This window comes from Chelon labrosus (genome assembly GCF_963514085.1).
Source record: "Chelon labrosus genome assembly, chromosome: 23".
Classification (NCBI taxonomy): Eukaryota; Metazoa; Chordata; class Actinopteri; order Mugiliformes; family Mugilidae; genus Chelon; species Chelon labrosus.
This window is the reverse complement of record NC_140356.1, coordinates 4,766,098-4,791,355: the sequence shown is the minus strand read 5'-3', so window position 1 is coordinate 4,791,355 and position 25,258 is coordinate 4,766,098. Positions and strand designations below refer to the sequence as shown.

General features: G+C 41.7%; 1 protein-coding gene across 1 annotated transcript; it reads right to left on the bottom strand.

The window, feature by feature from the left end:
* Positions 1–494: 494 nt before the first annotated feature.
* On the bottom strand, positions 495–24,975 carry slc38a4 (solute carrier family 38 member 4). Its single transcript, XM_084573787.1, has 16 exons — positions 23,800–24,975; positions 19,449–19,688; positions 18,816–18,915; positions 18,009–18,124; positions 16,853–16,926; positions 16,120–16,212; positions 15,906–15,987; positions 15,737–15,819; positions 15,011–15,069; positions 14,204–14,440; positions 12,769–12,848; positions 11,430–11,530; positions 11,206–11,330; positions 5,094–5,238; positions 4,240–4,337; positions 495–4,075 (listed from the first exon to the last, which is right to left on the bottom strand). Exons 2-16 carry the CDS (start codon positions 19,571–19,573, stop codon positions 3,971–3,973), a joined length of 1,623 nt encoding a protein of 540 aa, XP_084429913.1. The 5' UTR covers positions 19,574–19,688; positions 23,800–24,975; the 3' UTR covers positions 495–3,970.
* Positions 24,976–25,258: the final 283 nt, after the last annotated feature.

Below are 25,258 nucleotides of genomic sequence, written 5' to 3'. Positions count from 1 at the left end.
CCCAGACGTCTGTTTGGATAGAGACATGTTACGTAAGCCTCAGTGTGACAAAATTATAATTTTTTTCCCCCCATATTGTATAATAGAAAGCCAATAATCTGTGCTGTTGTAATACTTGTCCCATTTAGAATTGAAACTGCAGCCTTTTCGAAATTCATCTTTCATTCATTCATTCATCTTCTGTAACCGCTTGGCATGTGAAGGGTCGCGGGAGGGCTGGAGCCTATCCCAGCTGTCATTGGGCAAGACGCGGGGTACACCCTGGACAGGTCGCCAGTCTGCCTCAGGGCTAACACAGAGAGACAGACAACCATTCACACTCACACGCACACCTACGTCCAATTTAGAATCACCAATGAACCTAACCAGCATGTCTTTGGACGCTGGGAGGAAGCCGGAGTACCCGGATAGAACCCACGCAGACACAGAGAGAACATGCAAACTCCTGGGACCTTCTTGCTGTGAGGCATCAGTGCAAAATGGTAGTTGAAAAAGTGTACAAAGACAAATATTTAATTTCACATTTTTATTGTTCATCGTAATGAAACAGCATCACTGATACAAAAAAACATCCCCTTTGTTTGGGTTAAATTACATATCTGAAAGTTCAGCCTGAGACGCCGAACAGCAGGAACATTGAGCTAGTGCTTCTCCACAGCAGACGGTCCGTAGAAAAATAAGGCAGGTGGTTCTGTACACTTTCTCTCTAAACACTGCCAGCATCAGCCAGGGACTTGTCTACAGTACAAATCCACGAGAAGGCTTCTCACCCAGACCAGCGCCACATACAACAGCTTTGTACAGCTGGGCTCAAACATGCAGAAGTGGTGAAGAGATAAGAAGCTATCCAAAAGTGAAAAGAAAAAAATTCATCCGGACCAGAATACCTGAGATGCTAAAAGGGGTTGAGGTGTAGTGTAGGGAGCATTCAGATAAAAAACCTGCCGCCTCTCGCCTTTCTTTGTCAAACGAGCCTTGTAAATAGATGAAACCCAACCTGAGGAAGAGGTGAGGCTCTTACATGGACAGCCTACAGCAGGAGAATAATGATTTTGTTATTCGTAAAATGAATCGAGAGAAAGACAGGTTTTCCAACTGAGAACAATCCATCCTTTAACATTCATGGTGAGTACTGAACGGGCCGCGTGGACCCTTAGGTCACGAAGCTTTCTGACTTTATCAGGCCGTGGGAGGCTTCAGTTCAAGTAATGTCATGGAAATAAAAAAATCTTACCAAAACTGGGTTTTAGATAGGTATGTGTTATTCTGGTATAGCTTCAGATCTAGCTAACACGGAAGGTTCATTATCCTGTGGTAAAGGTATTCTGCTACATGTTAGCATAGCCATGAGTCCTGTAGACACAAGATTGAGATGATCTATCCGGTAAGAACCTTCCCGCAGTGTGGTGATAAAATACTTTTCACATCACTTTACTTGGGATTTTCAACCCAGTCTTGGTCAGCAGGAGCAAGGATGTTTCAGAAACTTGTTGCCTTATTTCTGAGACTTCCAGGAAAACCGTGTTAAGAAGTTGGCCGCTGATTTAATACACCTTAATATGAGGAGATAACGTTAAAAAATGAAAACCGATATATAGGGAACGAAATTTCTACAAATATACAAGCATCAAATAACTACTGTCATACAGCAAGAGAAAAAAAAAAAAGGTCTAAAACACGTTATATATATTTATATATATACTAAAACAACCACTGGATTGCAGAAGACTTGACAGATAGAATCCCCTAACAACCCACTCACAGGCAATGAGTGTCAGTGTACCATAAAATAAAGATTATTTACAGAGCATATACATTTGTCCAAAAAGACCATGTTCGTAGTCCAAAAACATGCACATAATACACTATTTCATTTGAAATATCTATTTGTTTCATGTACATAGATCTGCAAAGGATCTATAAGTGTTGTCCACTTTGGCTGGATGTGTTCGTGACACGAAACGGTAAGGGAGAGGAGGTGAAATGAGACAAATCTGAGGTTTTGACGTCATCGTCAACTATTCGAATAAAGGCACCTGCACCAGAAGCCGGTTGAAATTGAAACAATCCCAAAAGGCACAATTAAAAAGTATAATTTGTGATTCTAATTTCGATAAATGCGTGATCTAAAGCCATCAGTGAGTGAACTTATTGTTGTCACAAAACTGAAGTGAACTTAAGTGACCTTAAGTGACCAAAGTCTGATTTTTGGAACATTAAAAGTAGATTGTTTAAAAAAATTAAATTATCTTTTAAAAATTTATTTAATTTGATTATCAAATCCTGAAACATCCTTACACTGAAAAAAATGGGCCACATGCTCTGCATAGTAATCTTGGTGTTATTACTTTTGTTAGAACGACTGTCATAATGTATGCGTGATACAGTTTGCCACACCACATCTTCCAAATCAGCACTTTTTAAGGAACTTTTACATTATTTGGGGATGATATTAAGTTTATTGCCAAGGCTCACATGAGAATTTCAATACTACTCTGGTGGTTGCGTGCAACGAATGAAGCTAGCGCCTGGACGCGGTTGGCTAGGATTACCTTACACAAAACAACCAATCACAGCTAGCCTTGTTTGGCCCAGAGGTAAAATCCACAAGGGAACAATTTCTAACTGAAACATGACATCTCACTGGTATAGACTGAGTTTGGTTTTAAGGTGAGTTAGCTAGCTGTTCTATTAGCTACATATTCAGAATACAGCCACAAGAGTGGCAGCAATCCATCCTCACCTGACATACTCTATTTCCCCAAATATCAAGCTATTCTCTTTAACCTGAATAGCACATAATCAGATTATTTAACACTTGGAAGAGAATGAGCGTTCTTATTTGGCAGTGATGAAGAACGATTGGCACAGCTTGAAAATTTTGCACTAGAGTTTTGACATCTTGAATGTACATACGTGTTTAAATAAACTATTTTATGAATTGTCCAAGCTGGATTCATACATATTTTTGCCAAGGATTTAAAAAACTAACAAACTATGATTCCATATATCTATCTGTCAAGATGTATACTAAGTGCCTGATAAATTACTCCAGCAGGTATATACAGCTTCATACAACCTGAAAGGCCGAGAGCCCAAAGAGGCCAAGTAAGGTATTAAGTACAGGTGTCATTTTTTTTTCTTTCAGTAGATGCACTTAATTATGCACATTCGTGCCTTAAATTACCAGATCCTTATGTAACAGTAATACTGAAAGCACCTCCTGACTTCGTGTGCACAACTGGGATGATAACATCCGGCGAAAGAGCCTTGAGATCGTGGGGCTGGGAGGTTCTAGCACGAACCTGCCTACTAAATCTGTATGTGCATGCAGACTTTGGCAAAGCTTCTGATTGTTAACGTGTAGCAGAGCAGCAAATTAAACCACAATTTGGGTAAATTTCATGGTTTGTAGCTTGAAAATACTGGAGTAGATAAGTGTATATATGCATGTACGTGTGGGCGGGGAACTAAATGCTAAAAGTGCTGCTTTTTTTTAATTGATAACAATGCGCTCCACCTCCAAATGCCTCCTTTAAGTGCACAGAGGACTGAGCCCTGTAAATCACAGTTCACAGATCTGCTTCAAGTGAGGGTTGCAGACTATGCGTTTGTTTGTCTCTTCATAGCTGGAAATAAGAATGATAATGCTCATCGTGATGATGATGACGATTTCAGGCCGTCTTGGTTGACATGTTAAACCAAAGTCTGTTGCCAGCTTTCTGGGTTTTGATTCTCACATTTGTATTTTCACATCCAAAACATAAAAATAGAAGGAAAAGAAAATGGAACTGAACTAAAAAGATTCCCTCCAGCGATATTCTCTGGGGGGAAACTGAAGATGTCTCAACCTGGTGCAGCACATTATGTCCACACGCTGAGGATTTACGATGGTCGCGTTTTGATGAAGTGAAGGCAAACCAGAGGCAATGCGGTGTAGTGAGGGTGGGGGGGTGCACTCTTAAGGGCTTTAGTGGCCGCTGCCGGAGCCCGGGGGGTTGTGGACCCAGTCGAGGACGATGAGCGTCAAGCTGCCAGTCATGAATATGACTCCCACGATCAGGAATATGCTCGCCTGAGGAGAGCGATAGACAGAACAAGAAGGGATTGACTGTGAGGGGATGAGCCGCAGGGGTCACGTTTTCAAAATGTTATCCACTCCTCGGGGTATAAGCGCAGAAAGCTGATACAGTGAGAAAGCGGCTGAGGGTGTGTGATTGTATGTTTATGCACACTTACCCCAATCTTCTGCGGGGAGCGAAGCGGCACTGATTTTACCAGGCGGAGGTAAAAGGCAGCGGGAAGGATGAAGATGAGCATGGTGGCTGCAGAGGAGCCTGCAACAAAACCAAGAACATGACATGTTGAGCAAAACAGGCAGTAAACACCTGGGCTTGAATTTATCAAGCAACTCAGAATCCCTCTGAGGAATCCCTCAGATATTTAAGAATTCTCCCGCACGTAAATTCAGTAAGGTGTCACATTCAGACAACACTCCCGAAAGGAAGGAATTAAGATGAGTGATGCAACTTCATTGACCACCCAATGTAACGCTTGATAAACAGGTTGGTACACCTAAATACTTGGTGAGTAGTAAAGGCTATAAAATGTTCCTCCTTGCAAGGCTGAAATTAGGACTCAAATGCATCAACCTGAAAATCCTTGGCTGGTTAGGACTGATCGCTTAAAGATCGAGAGAATTCATTATTTTAGGTTGGATGTGCCATTTGTGCAAAATGGCTGCAGGTCAATATGAGGTAGACTCCATATTTGTACTGTTTGGTCTGAGTGTGTGCAGTGAGAACGTGAGCGTCTTAGATCCAGTGGCCACAAACTTCTCACGCGACTGCACAGCTGACACAACCCGACACTTTAAGCTTCTGTACTTTCACCGTCTTTAGCTAAGAAAACCACCCCTGAACTGAAGGTGCTAATCACCCTCGCTGTTGTACCGACTCACATTTGTCCATGCCGCGGGTTTGTGCACGTTGCACATTTACCGGGCTTTCCTCACAAGTTTATACCGGAGAAAAAAATAAATCGTGAAATTTCATCTGCGTCGCCTCCTGCTCATATTCGGCGCCGGGACTCACCGATGAAGCCGAAGATGTCCCTGATGGTGGGGACGAAGATGACCAGCATGTTGTTGAAGGCCAGGATTGCGGCGGCGATCAGCATGTGGCGAGCCCAGCTGAACTCACGCCCGCTGAACAGCAGCGTGTTGATGGAGGAGCGGATCTGTTGAAACACAAGGATTGACACTTAAGCGTTGGGCTTGATTTTACTAATTAGTCTATTAAAGGTCCAGAGTGCAGGTAGGATTTAGTGGCATCTAGAGGTGTGGTTTCAGACTGAAATTAACTGAATCCTCCTCCCTCATCTGGAAAACCTACGTTGGCTGTCAGGGTGCAGCAGCTATTTCCCAAGTTATGAGGTAACTCTGGAAAAGACATTTGTGGTAACGTTGGTTTGTCTGTTCTGGGCTACTTCACAAACAGGATTAGTGAAATCTATGTAGATATGAGGTGCTTATTCTAACCTTCTGACAGGTGATTGTATACCAGGAAAACTCAATTTCAACAAATAGATCTCTCGAAAACACTGGTCTCTCAATAATATGAATATTTATCAAGTTCAGACAGTATGAACTGACTGGGGTGTAACAACCTGTGTTTTTATGTAAGCTGTGACGAAGTGTTTGGTTTGATAAAATGAATTTATTCCAGTGACTTCACAGTGGAGTGGACTGAATCATCTCAGTGATGCTCTTTTTTGCGTAGATCCATCCCCTCTATTCTTTTGTGTTTATGTTGTCTGCACTGTCCACTTTTGCTTGCACTGTGTTGAGGAGGGAGGGTAACTAGAGGGGGGGGGGGGGGGGGGGGTATGGTGTGTCATATTATATGTTATATGTTATATGTGATGTGTGATTTTTTGTATGAGACTGTGATGTTAACATCAAATGCTGCTGTCTTTCTTTTATGGAATGAATTGATGTGTGAAGAAGAATATCCTTTATAGGACAATAAAGACTCTATCTATCTATCTATCTATCTAGATGCCGTCTGTCTCTGTCAAAGAAACAAACCACCGACAACAACAGTCTGCAAGTCTGCCAGCGTATGCCCAAAGCTGATTCCCACACTTGGCCGCTGACTGAAGTGTGTCAAGTGCTACGAGGCCGTTGTGTGAGTATGTATGTGTGTGTGTGTGTGTGTGTGTGTGTGTGTGTGAGAGAGAGAGAGAGTGAGAACAGGGAACAGAGAGAACTAGGAGATCCCGGCTAAGACGCTGTTGAGCCACAGGCAGCCCGTTCAAGCCTCCACTGGGTGAAAGGTTGCGAGGATATCAGGTGAAACCTGAGGTACCGCTGGCTCACAGGCCACGGGGAGAAAGGTCACAAAGAGCGCTGGTTACGGCAGCCATTCAAAAAGGCTGGGGATTATCTCCCGCAGTGCAATGGGAACATGGGATTGCATCAGCCAGAGGGCGGGCCTGCCTGTAGGGGGGTAGGAGGTGTGTCCTCTTAACCGAAGTCATTATTATCACTCTGTTTTTTCTGGGCTGTCTTTCTTCCTTCTGCTTTGACTAACTAGTCATTCAAATAAGGGTTTTTCAGGTTCAAGCTGCAACACACACTTCAAACCTGTGAGGGTATTATGGGAGTCAAGAGGCCTTCCAGAGAAAGGAACTTCCTTTTACCTGTTTACCTGGAAAGAATGCAGCATGTGCAAATCTTTCCCACTGCTGGCAGAACACCACATGCCTTCTTGGTACCCTTTCAAGTTTGACTTAAGCACAAGATTTATATTCAGTTAGCATGGCACAGTGGGAAAAAATCAAATTAACTGGATTTTCTGCACTGTCAGATTGAACCAAGTGACCTCTGTCATGACAGTCAGGAGGCACCAGGATAACGCCTGCGCTGCGCTGTCCGCTGCCAAAGAAGTGTCGCCGCGTCAGCCAAGACCCCTTTCTCGAGGGAGATAATGACGATAATTCAAGCGCATCTCTCGTAAAGTTTTAAAACTGTGCCCTCGCCCGGTAGCTTCAGCTCCATCCCACCGGCTCTTGCATAATTAGGCCGGTTCGGAAAGCTAGAGCCTGGGTGCAGCATTTCTCCCCAAGGCTCCAAACTATTAAGCACCCGACTGTTGCCTGGCGCAAAGCCTTTGGAGTTCACAGTGTGATATTTGCATACCTTTCACTCCTTATGCTTTCCTGCCTGCGCACACATGTACACAAAGAAGGAACAGCAACCAGTTAGCACCAAACCAGAGACTAAGATCTTACCTATGCAAGCCAGTTTGCAAAATCTGTAGGTAAAAATAATCCATATGCGCTTGTTATGTTTCCTTCATAAAAGAGTTTTAAATCAAGACATGCACATGTAAAAGCACCATGTATTTAAAACTAGGGACTGTTCAACGGCTGTTAAATAAGACATTTCATCTCCTTCCTGCCTTGCTACTGACACACAAATCTGCCCAGAAGTTGAGCGTGAACTGAAACCACATGCAGCAGAAGAAAAAGTCCCTTCGAGTAAAAACAGGAAATCCATATCAAAGTGTTTTTAATGAGGTAAGTGCTGAAGCATTACTTGAAACTAGACAACCAACTCAAGAATGAGGCTGGTGCAACAATCCAAACAAACTCATGAGCACACTCTCTAGTGGTGACACTGGCCCCCTGGAGCACTTATACTACAATGACAGCTGCAACAACCACAACATGTGCTGCTTTTCTGTAGGTTTGCATATAGAACTTTTTTCTGTACTTCAGTAAAAATTAACTTTTGCCACTGCAGCAATACTTTATCTTTTTAACTCTAATGCAACAAAAGACCCATCTAATGATTTGTTTGACCTCTGGCCATGTGGAAAAGAGTGCTTCCTGATCAAAATCAATGAACTATTTAACATTTATATCTGCACACATATTGGATTACTAAAAAAGTGATTTATGACCCTCATTAACCCCCTTTCTTTACACATGATTTCCAGTGGCTTATGTGGCTAATTGTGGCTGATTTATAAAAATAAATAAATATATATAGCAGTATTACATTTTATAACCATTTTGAACACATTCACTTGTCTCTGACAAACCATTTATAAAATATTCCTTGTTATAATGTGGGCCCAAAATGTCAACAGGGGAATATTTAACTAAGGTATCTGCCACCTTGAAAGGCAGGACTTAAGACAAACGTCTTAGTACGCAAGCTAATTGTTTCTAGCAAATTGCTAACTAGCTAGACTTTTGGTTTGAGATTGTAGTATAGTTACTATGTGCTAATGCTCAATGTCCTTCCATTAACCAGATGGAAAATATTTAGCAGGATTAGCTAACGACACGCCATTTGTAAACAGGCATGCAGTAAATTGATTAGTAAAGCAGATGAGTTTGCCATTGAAATAAATGTAGAAGCAAGCCTCCTTGAAAGGAAGACATTAGCGCAAACTTGTAAGCTAACTGTTACTAGCTAATAGCTGACTAGCTAGATGTTTGGTTTGAAGTTTGCTGGTATCAAACTAGCTTCACCAGGAGACTGATTTCATATGCCCCCTTTTCATTATTTTTATCTGTACATACCAAGTTTAATGAAAATATATTTTAGTCATAGATTTTAGGTTGTGAACTAAATGAGTCAGTAGCTAATTCCAGTCATGAGTTAAGAGTAAGAGGTGCTTGCTAATAACTAGCATAAAATACTCACAAGTTTTAGTTTGTACGTAAATTTAAACGACATCAGTGTATAATAGTATATGTGTGTGTATCACAAGAGGATTCAAGTGGTACCATTAAACGTTGCAGACATGTATTCAAGCTAGCATTGCACAAAGAAAGTTTTTATGTCCATGTTAAGGCATAAAGGTGACGTTGAAGGTGTTAATCAACTCGTTTGCAGCCCTCCCCTGTGGTTTCAATCTCCAGCCGGAGCCTGAGAACTGGGGCATGTTCAGCTCCACATGAAGCCCTTTCATTATATACTAGATCCTGGCAAAGCCCTGTGTGATGTGGCCTCTGTTACCGTGTCCTTCACGTGACTGCACACCCACATGCACACCGTCACGCCTAAACATTTGTTTCAAAATGCACACTCCCACAGGCACACATTTGCTCTGCCCTCTCACAGTGATCTCCCCACAGGAGCTCAGGACAGTTGAAGACAAAGCTAATGTTAATCTCTATCTGAAGGTCGTCGGCATTTTCCTGCTAAATGAAGGTCAGGTGGATTCGAGATGAGATTTTCAAATGCCAAATGGAAACTTGGCAGAGCGATGGTGCAACAAAGTAGTTCTTTTGATCTGATGTCTTAGATGCATCCAACTTCATCAGTCTTTTGACCACGTTACACCGACACTGTCCAATTTACTGCAGGGATAGTTACAGTGAATGAGTGAAACATTCCTCTGCACAGACGCACATTTCAAATTTGAATACCAACAACATTCACCAAAACTGACTATGCGGGCTATGACTAGGCACAAACATATCTACGCCTGGGCACCCCCATAACAAAAGGATTGCCACTGTCTACAGATTATCAAAGAGGAGTGAGAACTTTTTTAGCTAAACACATTATATATGGGAGGGTAAACTCTGTTGTCATACTCCATTGTAATATTTGCACTGCCTGTTTGACACAAGAGTGCCCTTGAACGCACTGAGCAATTGAAGCCATATTCACAGGTCCACATACTGTATGAACCTGACAATTGGAACTCCAGCACGGTAACCCAAAATCCTAATACTTCCTGGTATGATTGCTGTATTCTTCCAAAGACTAAGCCTGATAAGCCTACCAGCATGACTCTTTCATACTGTGTTTGAAGCTGATCCAGATGAAGATGTCTTAGTATTATCTATCATTACCACAACACATTTGGAGATCTTTTTGTCCCTGGCAGAGGTTTGTGTTTCTACCTCCATCCTCTGCCTGCTCAGCTTTGTCTCACTGGTTCGTTGCCTCTCTATCTCCCCAAAGGTATAGCAGTCAGGGTGAGGGTTTTTCCACTGTCCACTCTGAGCCAGTAAACTTCCACTGCAGATATGGGAAGGGGGGGTAAGGGGGGATCCTCTCTCACTCCCCCCTCAGTGTCCGCTGAAGGGGGAGGGGCTTAGCGTTAGCCAGAGAGACACGGAGAACGGGAGCGTCCGCTGTGAGCGCACCAAATGTTACTAAAATATTTTAGAATGTTATGGCGTGTTATGATTGTGTGTGCATGTGAGAGAACATGTGCATGCCAAAGCTTATTTCCTGCAATAAAACGTGCTGAGTGCTGTGTCATGATGCGTGTTTCCATAACAGATGTGCTGTGTCATTGTCTGGGAGCACTTTCTCGAATAGCAATAAAGGTGCTGCCCCCTGGTGTCAGGATACTCTAACTACAGTCACTTCAGAAATAATTCAGAAATATGCAGCTACTTGTCTATACCGTAAACCAAGATTGTGTGCGAGTTTGAGTGTGCCTGAAATCTAAAACGTGGCAAGACACTTTTTCTGGCCAACAGCCATTTGTGCTCTCCTGGAGTCGGATAAAGGCTGAGCTAAAATTAGCCCATGACCATATAAGGAGCGGGAAGTAAGCAGAGTATGAACTGTATGTGTGAAGGAATGTGGGCAAGATAATAAGTTTTGGTGACAGGACATCACACGCAGGCTGACCTTTGACCCATATTTAGGAATTAAAGGTAACGCACACAAAAAGTGAGATGGGTCCCACTGCTGAATTTCCAAAGTGTGTGTATTCATGTGTGTTGGTGTAATCAGGAGGTGTGGGCTTTTACGACCACAGCCTGTGTACTTGGGAAATGGGGTGACGACACTAGAAGAACAGTGTGTTCTTTTTTTAACCGTACTGCCAAGAAAAAAAAAAAGAAACGCTGAGTCCAGAAAATGACATAAAAAGACTGACTCTGCAGCTAATACAAAACACAGTCTGTAAGGAGAATGACAGGGTGGCAGCTCTGTTCCAAATTTACAAGGGTGGTGTATGTTTTCTGGCGCCTGAAGAACATTCACCGCAAGATCTCAAGGCAGGCACAATTTGATTTACGTCAGAGAACATTTTCTTCTTTACGAACTTTACGTTTCACCTGCTTTCACTGCTTGGAGAAGACGGCCAAAAAAACAAAAATAATAATCGTAATAGGCGTTTTGAGACAGAGACGGACTGTGTTTGGGAATATTGTACTCACGGGGAAAAGAACGATGGGGACGGTCAGAGTGACGGCAGTGAGGACGGCCAAACGCACCAACAGCAACAGGGTGTCAAACTTATAGACTTTGGTGAAGGTGTGCAGCAACTCTGCCTCCACATTATCTGTGTTAGAGAGGAAACAAAGCCAAAAAAACTAATTGTGAATATTATAACAGGAACTAGGAAAAACATTTTGGTTCTTGAGTGCATTATCGATCTTACCATAAAATGTGAGGTAACCAAACAGTGCCGACATCATGTACATGATGAGCATGGCCAAAATGGACAGGTTGGAGACGTTCTGCATCTTCTTCCGGCTGCGACTGTAAGCACAAAACCCACACAGTTAGGGAAGTAAAAGGGTTAAATCCAAAGGTTCGAACATTCTTAATAAATCTGGTCTGGTCAGCAACATGCTCTCGGAAACATTAAGGTACAACTCAAAGTCAAAAATCCCTACAGTATGTGCGCAGTTGCATTCAGGTACATCAGCATCATCTACAGAAACACTTTGCTATGGAGTCAAATCAGTCTTATAATGGTCACCGATGTCCGTTCCATGACCCAGTAGTGAAACGTCAAGTTAACAAATGCATACAACATTTTTTGTGTGAGTTTGTGGCCACATATGCGCATTTTAAACTTAAATGTGTGCAAAAAAGTGTCTGTCCGAATAAATATTATTGCTTCAGGCATTTTTTTTTATTGCAAACTCTCAAATGTGACTGTTCAAGTTCACAAATCTCATCATTGTCAAAAGGCATCCTGTGCTTACAAATGTCTAAGCACATGCATATGGATTGGCAGACGCGCACAGATCAGGATGTGACCAAATTCATGGTGTGTTAAGGCGTCACCGGGAAACTGGGAAATCTGGGCTAGTTGTCACCGTTCTCAGTGAATGGAATTAGCACCAAACCATCAAATGTGGCTAGTTACCGTCATCCATCCATAACATGATCATGGAGCTTATGACAAAGTGTTGGTTGCTCGTGTGAGTCAGAGCTGCAGTTGAGAATCTTTAGAACTATTTCAATAACATCACTCTTCACTGACTTGTCGTTTTAGCAGCTCTTAGAATTTCGATTGGTAATGGGGACAGATTTTCTAAGGGGTATATTCATCCATCGAGCCCAACGTTGTACATTTTGCATCTAAGATTTTATTTGAACAGAATACAACAGGGGGCAGAGCTGTCCGTTCGCAGTGTAATTAAAAAAGTTTGGATCTTGGGTGACATAACGGGAGTTTGAAAAGGCTGAAAGGATCGAGAACGTGGCTGGAAACAATGAGGGAGGTGCCTTTGAAAAGGTGTGTCTTGGACATCTTCTTCTTCTTGTCAATAAAGCTGCGGGAAAAATTCTTCTTCCTCCCCACAGCAGGTCGAACCATTATGGACATGTCAAAAAAGCTCTATTCTGAATCATACACTACATTTCAAAAACACATATCTTCAAGCCTTGATACATAAAAGTGCATGAACTGATTGAGAAAACTGACCCTGAAAGTTAGTTTTAGGGGCTGATGAGGTGCTTGATGTTCGGGGAAGAAGCAGACTTACTCTTTCAGCTCACTGTAGATAGGCAGCACCTCAGGGTGGCACACAAAGGCAAAGGCCAAGATGGGTACGGTGTATGCAGTCTGCAGAAAAAACAAACACATTCACCTTCAATAGTGCTATTAATCTAAATGCAACTATGCTTAGCCTTATAATTATGTGATGCCAGGAAGAAATATTATATATTATATATATATACTCTTCCAGCAAGTAAAGTGGTTGTTGAACAGTAACGCCTTGTTCTTTCTGATAGTGAATAGTGTTGTGGCTGCAAAAGGGAAAGCAGCGAATAACCTTTTTTCTCAGCATTTAATTAGTTCTGAAACCACAGACATGACATGAAATATGCTGCATTATGGTCAACCATCCCCCACAGGTTTTGACTCACCGCTAGTGGTTTTAAATCTGTGCCAGTTGTAAACCCAAAGAAGCCAAAAAGGTATGACGCGGACCAATCGTTTTCTTGCACCTTCTATTTATTTGTTCTCCTCCTCCTTGGCTGTTCCGCCGCAACCGAAGCACGACAAACCGTCAATGAATGCCAAACAAAGAGACGTGTTACGGTGCCAGCTGCAACTCTTAAAATGATATAGTGTCCTTTTTTTTTTTTGTTTTTTTAATATATTTAAAGCATGTGGAAAGTTCAGGTTTAATTTGCAATATCTGTTCCTACAAAAGTGTTTTTTGGATCAGGAAGCCACGCTGCCGACTTGGGTCTCCGCAGACACAGAACATTCTGTACGTTGCTATCTGCCAGCTGAAGTTTACAAATATATTCAAGTGGATTTTTAACAGATTAGTGTTTTGCCTTCTTTGAGGCATGCTTCGACAGACTGATAGTAAGCCAGTCAAATTTGAAAATGCCTAAATTTAACTTCATTCACAGAAAACCTTTGTGAATGAAGTTAACACCACTGTGCTTTTCATAGTGTGATAATGCTACGTGTCACGTTCTGATCCTGATTTATGACCTCTATGGGCTCAGGCACAAATCCCTAACTACACGCACACACACACAAAAACACACCTTAAAAACCCCACCTTGACCTAACATGTCTTGGCAAATACTTGGCATTCTCCTTGTGCTGGATATGCAGCTTTCACGATGCCTTCCCACGTAGTTTTACTCTAATCATTCCCACAGTCTCAGAATGTTAACATTCACTATTTTGTGTCTGTTGATATTGTTTACATTTAAAGATAATCTGGTTGCTGCAGAGTTGCTGTTAAAGTGGTCAACAGTGCCAAAAGGGAACATTTGTGTAAAGTGGGTAATTTACAGGCCCACTGCAGTTCAAAAACCAATGAGACGTAAAATTAGGTTATTTTTACATGGTACTTTGAACAACATAGGAAAAAAAGAGTAGAATTTGTGCACATTTGAGAGCCAATCAAAACGTATTACTGTGTAATTGGCCTCCGACCTGCTTCGCCGTACCTGAGAGTTGAAGACAAAGTATTTGGGCGTGCACATCTCCTCGGCGTCGGGGTGAGGCTCCATGTGGAAATCTGTGAGGTGATGGGTGTTGTGGCTGCCAATAACCGCCGGGGATACGATGTGCTCCGAGTTGTTCCGTAGCGCAAACGGCCCCGGCATGTCCGAGGCGTTCATACTGTGGTTGGACGAGTAGAAGAAGGGAAGAGGGCAGGGCAGCTGGGTCTTCTTGTAGATCATCTAGAAAAGATGAGCATGGAGTCAATCTATGTTCTTCTGAGTTGTGTACATGAAAATAAATATAAAGCATGAAAACAACAAAGAAAATGGGTTAATTTGACTACCAACTCTGTAACTTTTGGTATTTATTTTCTTAAAAAAAAAAGACCTGCTACTTTCTCACTAAGAGCCGCTAAAAAAACTAAATAGAAAGGCGCCAATGCTAGCCGCATTTCGTCTCGCTATAGTTGGTGTTAACTGGCTGTGTTTGAGTTGGACGTGCCTTATCAAAATAACAATATATTTATTAACTTTTCTGTATAAACTTTCAGCTTCAATTACCTCTAACAATGGCCATTTGCCCTTTTACCTACGCTTCTGATGCAGCGTTAAGCTAGCCCACCGTGACAACTGCTGAAAAATGCTAACGTTTCCCAGAAGCATTAAAGGATGAGATCATTTCTGGTCCGTTCACCATTAAAAGTGACGCATAGATGAATTAAATGTTGTTCAGTTAATACAAAAATCTAACGCATAGCTGCTTTAATATATCCCATAATACATCCTGATTTACCACACATCTGAACTTACCGCACATAGGAAGAACACCATGCAAGACAGGGAAAAACCGCTGGTATAGCCCAAGTAACCTACGAAGGAGAAACATTAGTAATTAAATGAAAAAGAAAAAAAAAAACAATTTTCTTATCTTAATCTGCTATTCTGTTCTTTCTTTTTAGCGCCTAATTGCTTTTTGGCTTCTATTCTCGGATATAGGTCACATCAGATTCTAGGTTGTGACCCGTATCCAAGAATAGACCAGAGAAACTTATATCTGAGCAGAAATGAGTATGAGTATGAATGACACATTAATGGGTTTGAAAGAAACAAGAAACGGTGACAGAAAATAATGCACACAAGTGGAAATGTAATCCCATTTGGTTCCAAAGTCATCCTGACCTGCGTTTTTTCTTAAATTCTGCTCCGTCATACTGCGCTGGTGCTATTTGCCGCTTTATGTCAATTGTCTTAATTATGCAATCTGGTCAGCTGAGCTTTTGGAGCTGAGCCAGCCGAGTTTGATCTGACTGTGTTCATAAATTACCTCTGAGTGGCAGAGCTGACTAAGGGCTCAACTAGTGTTACATTACTTCTGGCTTGGCAGAGTTGATTAAGGACAGCTGCAAGAATATGGGCGCACTAGGAAATTTGGCTTCAGGTGCCAGGAAGTGAACACTAGAAGCTCTTGGAAATCACTTTGTGGCAGCAGTATTAGTGACTTAAATTGGCAGCGGCGAAAACAGTCCGTGTCCTTACCCAGATTTTTGAGAAGAGACAAAGGTAGGATGATTCCAATCGACACGAACACCACCAGGTAGTTTCCGTTCATGTACCATTCACTGCAAACACAGCGCAGGATATTAAAGTCACACTGATGGCATAAAAACACAAAGTATTTTTTACCTTCAAAGGCACACCCACTCACCCAGAGTTTTCTTCTAAGCGCAAGAAGGTTCGGATCACTTCCGGCAGCTCATATTTGACAATAAAGAGGTAGCTGGACATGGCTGCAGGGGAAAAAATGCATAAACCATTCAATGAACCACCTACATTTATTTATTATATCTCATTTATTCTGTCTTTTCTATTAATTTGTCTTCCAAATGTACTGGACGCAAAAACACTGATTTGGGGTCTACCTCCGATGTTTTGCATGATTATCGATCCAAATGCAGCCATCTTCCCTGGCCAACCAAATGCTCTCTCTCCCAGCTTCTCGTAGATGAGGGATCCTGCCAGAACAGACAAAGCGATGGAGAATTATACGCGGGAACATTTCAGGAGTCCAGATAAAATTGATTTTGCTCCCTCTTTCTCAAACTTCCTCACCTATTAGTTCTACCACTCCAAGCATTTCACTTCCCCTGCCCGTGTGTGTTAGGTTATTTTTCAACCATATATCTTGCGATGGCAACTTTTTCTTTTTAGTTTGCAATGACTCATAACCTGTATTTTCCTGCATCTTGAAATTACTGTTTGAAAACAGTCCTTTGTGCCTGATCCTCTAAACTCCTCAGAATGGCTCTCAGTTGGTCCATATATACAGAAATACATACTGAATAAGGAATGCTCCTAGCTTCTAATAAGAAACTGTTCTATTACATTTACATCATATAATGTTAGCAGTTAGGATTCATCAATTAGGTGTCTTATGCAGAACCGGAAGCAACAAGATCGCATGTCTTCTTTATATCTTTAGTGGCCCAAAGAAGTCAAAGTGCGCAGCATATCAGAATAGAAAACAAAAATATACATGGTTTTGTGTCGCTCAGTTTAGCTGTTTTCCTATTTTTTAGCTGCAACTGTTGTAACTAGTAATTGACACTAGTCATTTGGAGGCCCACAGAGTTTGCAGTGAATTTAAATACCTACCTCCTTCTTTAGCTGTCATAAGGAGCAGATGTACAGAGTATAAGGAGAGGATGGCCACACCGATGAGGAGGACCCTGCACAGAAAGAGAATATACATGTTAGGTGGAGTACGTGTAGTTAAAAAGAATTATACCCTTGTAACTTGGATACAGGGAACAGCAAAGCAGCTTTGACATTCAGCAGCTGCTCATACGTGTGTGTCATTTAGTTGAATGTGTGTTTGGTGGTGGTCTCGGAGGTGCTGTGCGCTGTCAACATGACTTTAGCACGGTTCTAGAGTAACCAGTGCAGCGCCACGTCAATGCTACGTCAATGCGTCCATCTGCCGCATTCTTCAAATGGCGCACGAGGCATATTTTTGCAGGAGAACGTCCTGGCGGTGGAGGTGGAGGTGGAGGTTCTGCGCTAGCTATTGCAATATCTCTCGTTTCACACTGCATGGACATGGCTGACAGAAGAAGAGGTTGCATGCAGGCGTGTTGGGTGACAGCAGGGTGTTGGAAGTCATTCATGAATGCTGATAATGCATGTGCACGGGACAGACAGCTGGTTGTAAGATGGCAAGGGAATGGGGGGGCATGAGTTGCACGACTTCATGCATCACTGTGAGGCTGAGCTGCTCTGAATTCCACATGGTAACATAATCATAATTTATATATACAGTATATTTGTCAAAACGAGAATTTGTCCAGCACTAGTGACATTTTCTTTTGGCTTAGTTGTGCATGCTACCAAATGCCAACAAGATGGTTATAGTAGTAAACATAACCTGCTAACAAACCAATATTACATGTTTAATTAATTTTTTTTTGTCCAAAGGAAATGTTTGTTTAAAGCCTTGTACTTGTGTCTTTCATGTTAACCCCATAATGACGATGTTGTCACTTGAAAAGGTTTGTTCTAATCTGTGTAACTGAAACCACTGTGAGTCAGTTTATAGATTACATCTGGGCTTTTATCCAGGATTTCTATTAGGGGTGAGACTGTCAGTAATCATGAGCTGTAACAATCAGCATGTCAAATCTGTTGACAAGTAAATACAGGCAATATAAAATAAAAGCTTTATTCTGTAATCAAAGCTACCTGTCCCGTCATGTCACTTTCTACACACACCCTAATAAGCATTCATGCGGCTTTCTTTGTGCTGCGTACTTACGTAAAGAGAACGATGCCAGTGTTTGCCATGGCGAAGGACAGGCCGAGGATGCCGCTGCCCATGATGGCGTTGCTCAAGTTGAAGACGGACATGCCGAAGGAGGCGTGGCCGGGATGCTGCTCAGGGGCAAAAGAAAAGAGGACGAGATATCTGTTATCCTCTGAGGTAAAAAAAAAAAAGGAAGCAATATCAACATCTATTCGAGGGAAAACACACCCTATGAAAAATGAGTGCTCAACGTTTTTCTTCTTAGTTGAGCTCATCAACCGCTGACATTTCAAAGACCTAATACGGCTGCCTTACTGAAATGAATGGGGAGCATCAGGTGGATAACTGATACAGAGCTACCGACTGTCAGAACAAATATGGCTGTCAGTACACTATAAAAAATCATGCGCAAAAATGTTTGCTCTCACAGGCTCACAGGCTGGACATGATTTGGACACGGTGACAAAATGCTGACATTTTTATTAATCCAATCAGAAAAGGAATAAATCGGGAAGGAAAAAAAATACATTTTCAAACAAATCGGACTTGAGTCAGTGATATTTTTTTAATAGTGTGCTAATACCTAAAAGGTTTTCTTTCTTGGTACTGTGGGTATAATTTCAACAGACGTAATTTATTATCATCCTTATGTTCTAACGTTTTCTAGCTTTTCTTTGATTTGTAACGTTCTTAGAAATTAAGCAGCTGGAAAAAAACTTCTTTCAGTTCACTTGCAAAATCTGTGGACTGGTGCACTGAGATAAAACATTCACACCGGCTGACAGACACATTCTGTATCAATAAGGAAGAGCTTCTTACGTATTCTTCATGGTATTCTTCGTATTTCTTCTTCTTCATCATCCCATTCGACAGGAACTTCTGGCTTTCTCCGTCGCCAATATCATCTAAATACTGGCTGCTGGAAAAAAAGGCAATAAAGAAAGACATTAGGGCATTGTGTGATGTGACCTCCTGTCATCAGCTGTCGTCTTTGTGTTGCGCTCAAGTCCAAGTGGAGTGGTTTTCAATCAGCTGTCTGGGCTGGTTATATACGTAGAAGTCATTCGAGTGTGCCTTGGATGTCAACACCACTTGTCTTTGTTTCTTTAAAGACGCTCCAGTAATAGTTTAATTAAGCCATGAATAGCTGCCCTGAACTGCCCCAAACTAGCTCTCCAACTGGATGAGTAGCTTAACAACACTCCAGAATGTACCAAATGACCTTTTACACCATGAAGAAAGCTTTGTAAAGCAGTTAAGTAGATCACTTAGAGAAGAAGAGATTTGGGGAAAGTGTTTACGTGCAATGTTGCAATCTACAGTGAGACATGGCTCAGCAATCAGAATGATGACTTATCCCACAGTAATCTAGGTGAATTGATTCTCTTACCCTCAAAGTGTTTTTTGTTTGACAGAGGTTCAAATGAAGGAAATAAAAACCTAGTTCCTTACCTGCTGATAGTGGCCTTTTCGGAGTCGATGGGCTCCGAGTCGCGGTAGTCCAGGCTGTCGGTGCTGTCATCGTCAGCCTCCGTGGAGACTTTCCTTAGCTCCATGCGATCCACAACTCCCGGCATAGTGGTGCCAACAGCAGAACGAGTGGCGGAGAAATAGGGTTTTCAGGATTTTCAGGTTTCAAAGTTTACAAGGATACAAGACGTTGTTTCCACGACCTCAGTTAGATCTCGTTCCCTGTAAGACAAGACCCAAACAACAGATTAAACATAAGGAAGAAGTTTCAGGTACTGAGAAGATCTGATCAGACTTTCACTGTAGCTTCTTTCACTGCTTTTAAAATGTTCACCACTGAAACTGCAAATTACAGTTGATTATAGGCCAATACCACTTTTTTTTTTTTTGGCTTATCATCTGGAGCGTTCTGGCCTTGATGAAAAACAGTCTGGCATGAAATAAAAAGCCTCTTCCCTGCCAAACATTTCCTGGAACTTTCTGATAAATTACCTTGAAAGTAGTAACGCTGGGACATGATGCAGCTCCTTAGCCTCTCACATACAGTAGCTCTACTAGCAGGGCTATTAGCTTTTTGCAATTTCATACCAGACCAATAAGCAGTGTTAATAACGAATGATGAAAATTATGAAACACAAAATTATGTCAGTAGAGTCCTGGCTATACTTAGGAAGACACAGTACTAAAAACAAGCCTTGGAGTACATAAAGACTGCTAACTGGAGTCATGTCAACAAACCCTGAAACTGGGTCAAGAATACATCGAGTGCATGAGGCTGTTCAACCACCATCAACAGGCCACCTTGTTCATGCCTGAGCTGGTTTACTCAGCCTCACCCAAAAAAACTAAAAAAACTAAAACGTCTGACATGCTGTACAGGGGGCACCCATTTCCATTTTCCGTCCGTACCATTCATTATTAAGTTATGTAAGCAGGAGGTCAAAGACAGTGAACGACGCCTGTCTCATAATGAATGCAACTAGCAGCGGAATGATTTACAGTCCTGTTTTCCACTTGCACAAAGAGTTCTTTGATTGGGGTAAGAAGAGATTCTAACAACAACTCACTGGGCATAAAGTAACTGCCAAAACTCAAACCACGGCAAGAACACAATCACAGCAACAGGGTTGTTACATGGTTGGACACATAAGAAAGGTAGATCTGACTTTCTTTTAGGTTTTAAAGTAGTTACAGCAGCAATCGTGTTTCCGTGCAAAGTTAAAGGGGCACGTTTTACTTTCTTTCCGAGAATTATCACCATATTTAAGACGACCAATGCAAGTTTTATGTCTCTATACTAAATAGGGAGCTGGAAGGAGGAGGATAAGAGCTAGCCTAGAGTAGTTGTTGGGTATTTGTGCTTGTTGCCTGCCTTTATACTTGGCCAAGCTAAGCATCGTAGACAGGTATCAGTCATATCACTTCAGGGGATAGTTTAGTTCTTTGGAAATAGGGCCATATGAGGATACCTATTCATAATCAGCGTACAAGCTACAGTAGATTGTGGCTGGCATGATGCCAGTCTGGAGAAGCAGATAGGAGTACTGTCGTCTGACAGTCTCATCCCAGTCGGAAAAGGACTTCTAGGCAACAAATTATCCCTTCGACTTTTGGCGAGAAAAGACTTGAGCATATTTCTCAAAAAATTTTGAACTACATAGAAAACTCTTTCAGTGGACATCTTACGACAATTTGTAGGGTAGCAAATGGAAAGAGACAAATAATATTTAATCCTGATTATTTGTGCGATAAAATACACATCTGAAAATTTAAAAGATAAGTCAGGAAAGCTGCAGTTTATTGCTTGATCTTCAGTGCTTTTGGTTAGCTTGTGGAAAGAGAGAGAGTAAAGGTGGTGTCAACATTTTGGTGTGGACACTAGATACGCAATTCAAAGGACAATTTAAGCGGGATCAAAAAACTGTCTGAGTTTTGTATTCGTTTGAACACCGTACATATTATTGCTGAAGAGAGGTCCCGCGTTTGTCCACCAGAAGTGGTGGGACTTGGCATCGCCGCCCATTTAGTCATGAGTTCAAGAAATGGTATTAAGACAACAACATTTTCTGGACAGGCTTTATATAAGGTTTTAATTGCTTACATAAAAATAGGGTTTTCTGTAATTGCTGCTCCTAATATTAGCATTTTAAAGCGCTAACTTTTGAAATGTGATATGTAGCATGTGAGGTGCAGTATTCATTAGTGTTAATTACTTACAGCTGAAGCATAGCAGGATGCACTTGTAGCTAACATGTTAACTAAAAGTTATTGTTCGTCACACACGCAGCAGATATGGAGAAACATTAGCATTACTTTGGAGCAGTTTGCTATCGAACTGATGATTGTAGATGCATTTTAACTGACCTTTTAGCTCTACTTTGGTTACCCAAGGGAAATATGTGGCTGTTTGGCTGCAAATTGCTGCGCCATGTTCACCGGCTAATCGCTAACAGTGTTTGTCTGCCACATGGTGCTAACAAGGGAGCATAGAGTCTGTTTTTCTATTAAAATTACACTTTGAAAGCTGTAAAAGCAGATTGCATAACCAAAACATAAGTTATAGTGTATATTACACTCTATATTCTACACTATAGCGCTGAAATGGAACCACTTTGCATAAAGTTGTACAGTTTCCTCTGTAACTCTGCATACTTAATCTGTACGCTGTCTATTGCTTTCTTGGTCTACAAGTACAGGTGACAGCTGACAAGTAAAAGCAATGAATAAAAAGTGAAAAAACATTTATCTATACTTCATAAGTATAAAGTAGCAGAATATTGACGTGCCTAAGGTAAATACCACCAATTTACTTTCCAGCAATGTCCACTGCTTTAAAAATCAGCTAGGAAAAATACCAGGAGACATAAGTTAAGCAACTGTTCTAAAAACGGAAGTTGTTGAGCAGCAGGATCTTTGCATCATAATGTGAAAGCGTGTTTACAGTCAATATACCGCTATACATCCACACAAATCTTCCCATTAGCTCCAAACAATGTCAGGGGCGATCAGACTGATGCAGGTTGACCTTCTTTCAAACAGTGTTTTACTCACTGACATCCTATTGGTCTTCATGTGATCTTGTGGAAGCCAAACGCTGTATCTTTGAACCAACAGAGATTAAGCAGCTACATTACCACTGACAGCTACATCACACACACACTGGTACACCTAATCTCTCGATGCCAGTGATGTCTGTGAGGCGAGAGGGGAAACGGGAGAATGGTTTTTCACTTTCCGCGGCCAAGAGGATTAACCTGTCTGGCTGGGTTAACTCCACATGTTGTTACAAGCATAACCTTATAGAAGCACACGTTCGGCAGCGTGCCATGTAGCACGCAGGCCGAGGGTCTGATGTGGTGTCAGAAACACACAGCGTGAAATCTTGCAATGCATCACACTTGCAATGCAATTTTTCTTTGCGTACAGTTAAATGAATACACGAATGGCTAAGCAGCTGTACAAGAACACTGCTGAAGACATACAGTAAAACACCACGTGTGTTTGGGTCCCATTTTGACCTGGGATGCCTGCACACACTATTCATTTTAATACTAAATGTGTATGATAAGCCAAATGGCTTACACACAACACTAACAGTGTTTCCCCTAGGTTTACAGCTACATCAGTACACAAATGCAGTCAACTTAGTCAGTTTAGTCAGCTTAAACCTTGTGGTTTCATGTTTTAGATGATAGATAATTGGCAATGAAACAATCTTTTATCAGCACCTTTTAGCATGCAAGTGCTTTCATAATGAATTTCGAAAAATATGCAAGCGAGTGCAAACTACTGAACGGCGTTATGTTTTCAACTTTGCACAGCTGTGCGCTAAGATCACACTTTGGATGTAAGATTGAAGTGTCTCAAAGTGCAAAAAAACTGAAAAGAAAAAAAAGTCCACAGGTTTATTGTAGTTTCAAAATAAAAACAAAAAAAAAACGTTATTTAAGAAGGAATATCCTTTAACCTTTCAACAGTTCTGTTTCAAGCCTCATGTCTCCACTGTGAAAACACTCCCACTACCTCATCCATCCTCCCACCACCCAAACAAACTCTTGCATCAGCCACCTCCAAAATCCCTTCCAGCAAGGCAGAGTGCAGAAACTGGTCTGCACGTCTCATGCTAAGAGCAACTTTGTAGAAGCAAAAGAGCAACTCTAAAACACCCTACTGCACCTAGGAGAGTGAAATTAATGCACCAATGTGCTGCATTTCACAGAAGGAATTCACTGAAAACTAATAACTGCAACACCACAATACTTAAATAAAAGTAAAAATTCACTGAGCATAGCTTGACCCACAACTTTCAAGCAAAACGAGCATATGTACTTACCGAAAAGTTCCTTAAAGAGGAAGAGAAACTTCCTTTTTCGCCCTTTTTGAATGAGTTTATTTTGAGAAGACAGGCAGATGAGTGGGTGAGGAGCTGCAGCGCTTTTGTAACTCAGGTAAGAAAGCAGGCTTTTAAAAGGGAGGAGGGAGGGCCCCTGCCAGCCAATGAGGAAAGAAATTTCGCTTAGACTCCACCCTTTCAGAGCACAGACACAGTCATAAGCAGGGTCGTAACCCCCTACAACCTCAACACCCATCATGTACCCACATACCTTTGACTGAAAAGAAATGAGTAAGAAGGTAGACGGAGAGAAAGATAGATAGATGGATGGATAGATAGACAGAGAGACAGACAGATAGATGTAATTTGTCACATGATAGTGTGCTCACCACCATTAGACTGAAGGCATCAGTGCACACCAACACTACTGTTATATACCCACAGTTGCTTAAAGACATGATCACATGACATGCCACATGACCCGATTTATTCTTGGATAAATTATACAGATGTGGACCGATGAGAGGTCGAGGTTACACATTGCTATTGGCTGACCGCGGGTGGACTGGTGAACTGATCATTGAAACACACCCACCCACAAGCACACACACCTCCCACGCTTAAATCCACTGATTCTGTTGTCACTGTCCTACCTCTTCAGTACCCAAAGAGGCACATGCGCAATTGCACATGCAGATGCCCAGACTGTCAGTGGTTTCAGAGGTAGGACGTGCCGCCAGCTCACCAATCGGACGACAGCGCTGTCGGGACGACACCGAGCCCAAGGTCACTTGGTGTCCGGGATGAGGTTTTATCTCTACACGCTTTGTAATGCTGTCCAAATGGCGGAACATACACGCACACAAACACGGGACCATGTTGTTCCTCAAATCAGTAAACAGATAAGGCAATTTGAATATGCCTTTAACATTCTAATGTAAACACTATAAGCTAGTCCAGATCAAGTGAGGCTAGAGCAGCAGAGTATATTGATACAGGAAAAGGTGTTCTGTTCTTGCATATGAATTCAATTTGTCATTTGAATGTGTTACTGCATCTATTCCGCCTTCAAATTTAGGAGAGGTCAAAGTATATCACAGTAGTTATACAGTATGCTAACACCAGTACTGGTTAATTTCAATGAACTCTGTGTATAAAGACTAAAAACTAGAACCCCAATATAGACTATGTAACTTTTTGTCAAACAGAAGTTCCTGCAGCCACAAGTGACAACGTTTAAAGCAACAGTAGCAGGAGCACAAATGAAGATGAGTCACAAAGTCAGTGACGTTGTCGTAGAAGTTTTGTTCGGCTCAAATTTAGAATAGAATACAGTGCCGGTATTGTTACAAACTAACATTAGCCACCAGAAGCTAGTTTATACTCAGCTAAACAAAGCTACAACAGCAAAACTCTTTGAATTGTCCTAGAATCTAGGACAATAGATTGTCACTTCAGG

Bases quoted from the DNA above. Each gene is read 5' to 3' on its own strand.
- slc38a4 (XM_084573787.1), bottom strand. From the start codon at position 19,573: ATGCCGGGAGTTGTGGATCGCATGGAGCTAAGGAAAGTCTCCACGGAG. The intron at 11,331-11,429 runs GTAAGATCGATA...TCTCTAACACAG, and splicing joins TGGTTACCTCACATTTTATG to ATAATGTGGAGGCAGAGTTG. The intron at 4,076-4,239 runs GTAAGTGTGCAT...CGCTCTCCTCAG, and splicing joins GCTCCCCGCAGAAGATTGGG to GCGAGCATATTCCTGATCGT.